General features: G+C 41.6%; 1 protein-coding gene across 1 annotated transcript; it reads left to right on the forward strand.

The window, feature by feature from the left end:
* Window positions 1-868: 868 nt before the first annotated feature.
* On the forward strand, window positions 869-4,705 carry LOC141082675 (olfactory receptor 12D2-like). Its single transcript, XM_073566622.1, has 2 exons — window positions 869-1,046; window positions 3,741-4,705. The coding sequence occupies exons 1-2, from the start codon at window positions 869-871 to the stop codon at window positions 4,703-4,705; spliced, it is 1,143 nt and encodes a 380-aa protein (XP_073422723.1).
* The last annotated feature ends 4,022 nt before the right edge of the window (window positions 4,706-8,727 follow it).

Below are 8,727 nucleotides of genomic sequence, written 5' to 3' on the forward strand. Positions count from 1 at the left end.
AAGATGAGGCACAGATGCTAGAGAGGTGTTCCAAACGAAAGCATCGCATGTGGACCAGAAAATGGCTGGAGAAGCGGTCCAAATTCTCCCACATGCAACTTGTAATAGAGCTTCAGGAGAAGAATCCTCATGATTTCCGCAACTATCTGCGGATGTCAGAGGAATCCTTCAAACTGTTACTGGAAAGTGGTATGCCACTTATTCAACGGAAGGATACAGCAATGCGTGCTGCTGTCCCAGCAGACAAAAGATTGGCAGTCACGCTGCGATTCCTGGCCACCGGATGCTCACTGCAAGACTTACAATTTTCTGCAGCTGTTTCAAGGTCCCTGCTAAGTGTTTTAATTCCGGAGACATAAAATGCGATTGTCCGCAGTCTACGCAGCTACATTCAGTTTCCCAAAACGGAGGTAGAATGGAAAAATATTGCCTCAGATTTTGAGCAGCATTGGCAGTTCCCTAACTGTGGTGGGGCTTTGGACGGGAAACATGTGCGGATCACTCAACCACCGAACAGCGGATCCTATTTCTACAATTATAAGGGCATTTTCAGCGTCATCCTGATGGCCCTTGTTAATGCCAATTATGAAGTTATAAATGTTGATGTTGGCATGAATGGCAGGGATTTTGATGGTGGTGTTTTAGAGCACACACGTTTTGGAGAGCGATTGAACAACTATGACCTGCAGTTGTCTCCCAACTCGGAGACAACAGGCAACCTTAATTTTGTTTTTGTCGGCGATGAAGCCTTCCCGCTTCATGCCAATCTTCTCAAACCATTCCCTCAAAAAGTCTTACGGAGGAAAGACAAATTTTCAATTACCGGCTGTCAAGGGCATGACGGGTTGTAGATAATGCCTTTGGCATCATGGCCAAATGCTTCAGAGTTTTCCACACGCCTATTAATCTGAAGCTTGAATCTATAGACTCTGTAGTTTTGGCCTGTTGCATGCTGCACAACTTCCTTCGGCAGCGCGATGCAGTTGAGTACAGTCCGCCTGGCTTCGTGGACTCTGACAACCAAACAAATGGTGAAGTGGTGCTCGGTGACTGGCGTCCAAACGATCTCGCAATTGCAGGACTTCAACCAGTCGTACACGGCAGAACCAAGGATGATGCGAAGGCCTGCCGAGACAACTACTGACAATATTTTAACGGTCCTGGTGCTGTTACTTGGCAGCATCAGATCTTCTAGTGGGCTACTGATCACATTTATACAGTCCGTTCATTATCTGTAATGATTTTTGTAGTAAACTTTACATTTTACTTTACAAAAGCTTTGTCGTTCTTTCACTAATAAGGGCCCGTAAACGCAGCGGTCCGCTATGCACATACGTGTGGCAAACACATTGATTTTAATAGGGCCGTACACATGTGCAGTCCTTTGTGCACTCTCTCTCTCCTCTCTCTCTCTCTCTATAAATATCTAATTATATATTTAGCTTTTTAGCAGCTGCTCTCTTAATCCGTGGTGACCTCCTAATGCTACAAATTCAACAAATGAGCATTTTCATTTCTTTAAAACATATCACATTTTTATAAACTCTATTGTGTCTAATAATTTGGAACAGTGTTTTTTTTATTTTTTAAGATTATACTGTTTTCTTTGGGAGGTTTCTTCAATAAAATTTGATATATACTCCAAAGTGTGATGACTTTTATTACACTGACTGTCATTTGCACCAGCCCTTTAGGAAAAACAGAGCAAAAGAACAATTGTATAATAATTAGGAACATGGTGTACATACCAGTATGCATACAAATATATTCCTATTTTAATGTCTATACACCTATGTTAACAATTAGATGTATAGATATCCATACAAAACAGCAACGGTGCACACACCAGCGTTCCCGTCTGACCATAGACGCTGTATCGAAGAAGCGACACTTTTCAAACGCAGTTGCATCTCCGATCAGGTGGATATGCTGAATTGAGGGGTGCTTCCCTTCGAGGACTCATTAGCGTCCCCAACGGCATCGAACGTACATTGTGACGTCACAGCGCTATGGTCGGCATTGTTGATGTGGCGTGGTGCCCATAGTTGTAAAGATGGTGGCTATGAGGCGTTCTTCACCGTGGGGGGATGACAAGGTGCGCTTTTTGGTGAGGGAGGTGGATGTTCACGATTATTTTTGTGATGCATTCCATCAGCATCCCATGCACCACAAACAGGCAGTGCTGAGGAGGATCAGGAGAGGCCTAGCCCACAGATTCGATGTGGAGCACTCCACGACCCAGATCCGGAAGAAGCTGGCGGACCTGCGCTACCGGGCCAGTGAGCACATCACCAGCATCCGGGCTCAAAATCGAAGGGATCGTGGTGAATGTTGTTGAGCAGATCTGGAGAAGTTCTGTTTTGTTGGATATCACCGCCCCGGGGTGCCTGTCCCGCCTCCTGCTCTGACGTCCTCTACTCAGGCTCATGGAACACGTGTCCAGCAAATCAATTTCAGCTCATCAATCTCGCCATACATTTTAAATGAGCGATGGATAAAGAGCCTTTGTGTAAATGGTTTTCAAAGTAAACACATTTTTTATGAAAGATCTATCTATCATACCTGGCCAACTTCATAACTTCATTCCAAATGATTACTTTAAGTAATTTGTCTGCTAAAATGATTGTCTTTTGTTAAATTTCCCCCAAAAAGCTTTAGTTGTGGTTGAAATCCCCCATTTTTGTAAACTTTAATATGTTTGAGCACCTAAGGTATGGACTCGCTTTGCAAGCTATCACATGAACATTTTCTGAAGCATATCAGAAAGTAGCTATCATTTTACCTAAGTTGCTTTTCATCAACTCAATCTGATATAAGAGCAGTGAGTATATTTTTGGGAAAAAAAAATCCAATTTGCAATGCGTTTTATTTCTCCATTTTCTTGTTGTAGTTCATTAACATTTTTTTTCAATAATTTGTAACTAAAATTTTGGGTGAACTTTGGTGGTTGTATTTTTTTTAATGTGACCTAATATATCTTGTCTCTATTTTATCTCTAGAATTTTCCAGAAAATTTTTCAGGTAGCTGGCTACAAACATGTCTGTCAAGATGGCGGTTTCTTGCATATGCTCCATATGCTCTGGTACATAATCTATTCACACTTATTTTCATGTATATTATCATAGAAATGTAAATGCCTGGCCTAATTTCATGTATCCAAGCATCACTTAGACCAGTGTCTAGCTGCAGTGAGCATGTCAACATTGTAGGAATAGTAAACAAACCAGGGGGCCTACTGGAGTAGGTTTTCCCTACCAATAATTGCCAGGATGTTAGTATGTTAGAGATGGGAGAATTAATTCTCAAGACTCCAGTCTAGTGGCCAGGTAAGTTCTTATCCCAGTGGACAGGAAGCCTGGGATATCTTTACCTCCTGGCATTCCGAACTCTTTTGATTAATTGAGCCGAGGTCATGGGCGCGTCACGTCACATAGTGGTCATAAATTATTGACTTGATCAATGAACCTGAGTCTAACAACTGCATTCTCCCATCTCTAATGCTTTTTTTTTTTTTATTTCTGAAGCCTATCCAAAAGGTTCTCTGATTATCAAGGAGGAAATTAAATTAGGGAATTCAAAGTCATCTATTAGCTCTTAAAATTTTGCTATGCTAGTACTTGAAAAAGTTATACATGACACACCAAAAAGATATTTTATGTGTCCTATGTCATCCGATCATGCCTTGAACTTGACATTGCCTATAATGTTACACAGATAAAGCATGCTTGATTACCAGTAGTTACTATACTTCTAGATTCAAGCTTTTCAAGAGACCTCATAAACCGAACATCAGTTGGAGAGTTCATCTTGGTTGGCTTCACAAATGTCAAAGAACTTCAAGTTATCTTTTTTTGTATAATTTTATTATTCTTCCTCTTGAACCTTACTGGTAATACTTCAATTTTGTGGTTTGTGTCTTTGGATTCAAGTCTCCATACCCCTATGTATTTTTTCTTAGGGAACCTTTCATTTTTCGATATCTCCTTCTCATCTGTTGCCGTGCCAAAAATGCTTTGTGACTTCTTTTCTCAGCAGAAGACTATCTCATTTACTGGCTGCATTGCTCAGATGCATTTTTTTCATTTCCTGGAAAGCTCTGAAGTTACTCTACTCACTGTTATGTCTTATGACCGTCTAGTGGCAATAAGCAACCCCTTACGTTATTCAGTCATAATGAACAGGAAGCTTTGTGTTTGCCTTGTTATCGGCTCTTATACTACAGGATTTCTTCATTCACTTTTGCATACATTGTTGACAGCGAAGCTTCCATTTTGTGGACCTAATAAGGTCAACCATTTCTTTTGTGATGTTAAACCGGTACTAATATTAGCCTGTGCAGATATATCCCTCAATCTAAAACTTCTCACCATGGTAACTGGATATCTGGCAACCGCATCCTTTCTACTTACCCTTTTTCCATATGTTTTAATAAGTAAATTTCTTCTGAAAATACAAACAATTAAAGGTCGAAAGCGAGCATTTTCCACATGCAGCTCCCACCTCATGGTTGTCTCACTCCTCTTTGGAACGGCCATGTATACCTATTTGGGACCTTCTTCACAAGATATTTTAGATCATGATAGAGTTGCTGCTGTGCTTTTCACAGTAATAACGCCAGCTCTAAATCCAGTTATATACACACTGCGCAACAAAGACGTGAGACAAGCCATGAGAAAGGCTATTATAAAGTGTCAGAAAATGTAAAATAAAGAAAAAAAAACTACAAATGCTTCATTTTCATCTTTTGATCTTATTCTTTAGAGGAACAAAAACATAAGCAAGCAAACAGATGCAAACTTGGCCCAAGTTTAATAGAAAAGATATGAAGTGGTCAGGGCCGACATTAGCAGCAGGCAGACTAGGCAGCTGCCTAGGGCCCTGGCGCCCCCAGGGGCCTCCAGCCAAAGGCATGCCACTAATAGCGGCACCACGCAGCCACTATGGGGCCTGTGAGTCAGACTCCCCCCCGCTCCGCATTCAACTATACCAGCATCTATAACGCCGGTACAGTTCAAATCAATGATGGAGGAGAGAGCGTCAGATGAAGCTCCCTTTCCCATCATTCCCCTCTGCTTCTAACACTGCAGGTGCGTGATGATGTCACTTCATTGCGCACCCACTGTGTTTCGGGCAGTGCATCCGCTGAGACCGGAGCCGAGCCGGGAGCAGCGAGGGGCACAAGGAAAGGTGAGGATTGTGTGTGTTTTTATTTTTATTTTTTTAAATATATCAGTGCGTGGGTGCTGGACTGTGGGGCCATTTTCGGGGGGGCTACATTTTATATTCTATGAAGGAGGATTGCATCATACTCTTTGATGGGGCTACTGTTGTGAACTCCCTTGCTCGGATTTCTGAGCCTCTGCTCCCTCTGGTGGTTACTGAGAGTAGTGGCGCTGGCCAGGTGGATGGAGGTCCTCCACCTGACGATGATAATTGGGAATCTGGGATTGCTGGCTGGGAGCATATAATGGAGCTGGCTGCTCTTGAAGGTTGCTGGTGATTTTTTCCCCTGTGTGCATTTGGAGCACTTTTGTCCCCTTCCTGATCTGCATGTTCAGCTAAGTGATTCTTTTGCTAATCTTTTGCATCTAATCTGGTTGTGCCTTTTTTTGCTTTCTGTTTTGCTGCTAGGGGTCAGCGTGCTCCCTGCTGGGGGCAGCGCTGGGCCCTGCTTCATATGTTGCAGCTTGTTCGGTCCTCTGTTATGTTAGTATCTTTTTGCTTGCTGCCAGTTTTTACCAGAGTGCTGATCTAGCGGGGGTGAGATAGTTTGATCACAGGTATTTTTGTATATCAGAAATGTTGGACTTTTTCAGGGTTTTGTGCGTGATTGCAGACAGTATCTTTTTCTGTCCTGTCCTGTCTAGACAGCTTGGGCCCCACCATTTGCTCAGTCTGTTCTCTGCCTGTGTTTGTGTCTCATCTTGTCTCACTGACAATATATGTTTGGGGACTGTCTATTCCTTTGGGGATCTGCTCCGGGGTAATTTAGATTTCATCTTTCTGTCTTTAGGCTTAGTTAGTCCTCCGGCTGTGACAAAGCATCTAGGGCATCGTAGGAACTCTCCACGGATATTGCTAGTTGTGTGGATAGGATCAGGGGTCTGCAATCCGCTTAGTTACCAACCATTCTGGTCTTCTGGTGGCTTAGCCTGTTCCTGCCATCCTCCTCGGTGACCCATTCATAACAGGCTACATTATATTCTATGGGGAGGTGGGCTGCATTATATTCTATGGGGGGCTACACTAAATTCTATGGGGGCTTTCATCACTAAATTAAATGCAGTTGATAAATATCTACAGCACAGCAATTTGGATGATGACATGTCTTCGTTCATTCTGGCATTCTTAAGGTTCATTTTGACTCATAATGCATTCACTCTTATTGGAAAGATATTTTTACAACAGCGAGGTACAGCAATGGGGGCTTTCATGTGCCCCCTCTTATGACAACCTTTTTCTGGGGGCATGGGAGTGGTCCATATTTTATGAGGAGTGCATTCCAAACATTGAATGGGTCTACAACTGGATCCGCTATATTGATGACAATATGTTCATCTGGGAGGGTCCAGTTGTGGATCTAGAGTTGTTTACGAATAAGCTTACTGATAATAACCAGAAGATTAAGCTGTCATACAAATTTGGACGTAACATTGAGTTTCTGGACCTATCAATTTCAGCACTCCCTAATGGCCGGCTGTCCATAACAGTGTTTCAGAAACCCACGTCAATCAACTCATTATTGCATGCTTCGTCTGCGCACCCTAAATTTACAATTCACGGCATACGAATTGGACAGTTTTAACACATTAAGAGGATATGCTCTGAAGAGTTTCAGTTTGAAGAGCAATCCATGATCTTGAGGAAATGATTTCAGGACCATGGATATAGTGACAGAGTTATTCAAAAAGGATATATGAGAGGAAAAAATACGCCAAGAGAACATCTGTTACATAAAAACCAACCAATTGTATCTCAGGATGATGAAGAGAATCAGGTAAGATTCATTACGAATTCTAATAACAGATGGTTTGACCACAAGAATATTGTCAAAAGGCATTGGCAAATTCTTTTTACTGATACTACCCTTCAACAAATTTTGCTACTGCGTCCTTCCTTTGTGTCTAGGAGAGCCCCGAATTTGCGGGATATTTTAACACACAGCTCCTATGATCCTAAAAGGAAAGACAGGATGAGAAAAAGTTTGGAACGCAAAGGGTTTTTCCCATGTGGAATATGCAAGGGGTGTGCTAATATGAAAAGATGTTCCGCCTTTTATAACTTTGATCAATCAAGGAGGTTCGATATTAGGGCCCATATTACATGTTCAACCACGGGAGTAGTGTATTATGTGGAATGTCCATGTGGAAAAATTTATATCGGTATGACAAGTCGGTCCGTGAGCACTGCTTGGATATCGATAAAGCCAAGACTGTGACTGATGTCACTGCTTTGAAGACTCTTCCTAGAGATTTTAGGAGGTATCATCAGTGTAGCTCTAAATTGCTCTCTATTAAAGGGATTGATGTGGTTGATCTTGGCCCTAGAGAGGGGGATATGTCCAAAAGATTAGCCATAAAAGAATGTCAATGGATTTAAAGATTAGGGACATTCACTCATCAGGGATTGAATGAAAATGTAGGATTTGGCGCATTTCTCTAATAGTCCCTGGAAGTTTATGGGTAGGGATTTTTAGTTTTTCATGTTTTGTTTTTAATTATATTGTTGTTTCTTATGTTTTAGTTCCGGTTTTATGATGCATTCATCTTTCCTGGAGTAAAGTCGGTCATTGGACTTCTGGTGCTTGGTCAACAGTTGGCAATTGCGGTCCTGTGAAAATGGAGAATTATTGGATTCTTTTATGGATGTTCTAATCTTCTCCTGGCTTTTGTGCTGCTGTTACCTATAGTATTGTGGGAGAAGATATTGATATTCATTATTGTCTAGGGGGAGGGCCTTCTGAATGGGTTTTATTGGTGTACTTTGCACTGTCACTTTACATTCTTTTGGTCATGTTGTATTATTTATTCAGTCATATGTAGCATCATATTACATGGTTTTACCGATATTACTTTTACCTTTGCATTATTATATATATGTGTATTCACTAGAGATGAGCGACTATTCCTTTTTTCGGGTCGAGTCGGGTTTCATGAAACTCGACTTTCTCCAAAGTCGGGTCGAACGAAATTGGCCGATTATCCTGAAAAGTCGAAGGCCGACTGAAACACGAAACCCAATACAAGTCAATGGGGAACAAAGGTCGGCAGGGAGTGGAGGACAGGAAACACACTTACAGTGCCCATTTTAATGCCAAAAACATCAATTCTTATTACTTAAGCTTGTCAACCTTAATTTACTTTATAATAATAGTTAGGCATTGAAAACTGGGGGTTATTTGGATAAAGATGCGGGGGGGTAGGGCTGGCTCCAGATTTCGTGGGCCCTGGGCCAAAGAGTGTCACTGGGCTCTTTTAACACATGCCACAATTCATGATCCTCTGATACGGCAAAGAAATAGCGGTATAGTACAATGAAAAATACTTCACTTCTTACATCTCATAGCTGATATCCATTTTAAATTCTCCAATAGCTCCAAAAACAGACAGTACATTACTCCATACAGTATTATGGCCACTGCATAGTGCGCTATACAGAGTAATGAGGCCCATATATTTCTCCATACAGAATTATTGGTCCCATATAATGTTTGAAACAGTATATGA

The sequence above is a fragment of the Dendrobates tinctorius genome, unplaced genomic scaffold (assembly GCF_039654945.1).
Source record: "Dendrobates tinctorius isolate UK_male_01 unplaced genomic scaffold, ASM3965494v1 ptg000019l, whole genome shotgun sequence".
NCBI classification, from domain to species: domain Eukaryota; kingdom Metazoa; phylum Chordata; class Amphibia; order Anura; family Dendrobatidae; genus Dendrobates; species Dendrobates tinctorius.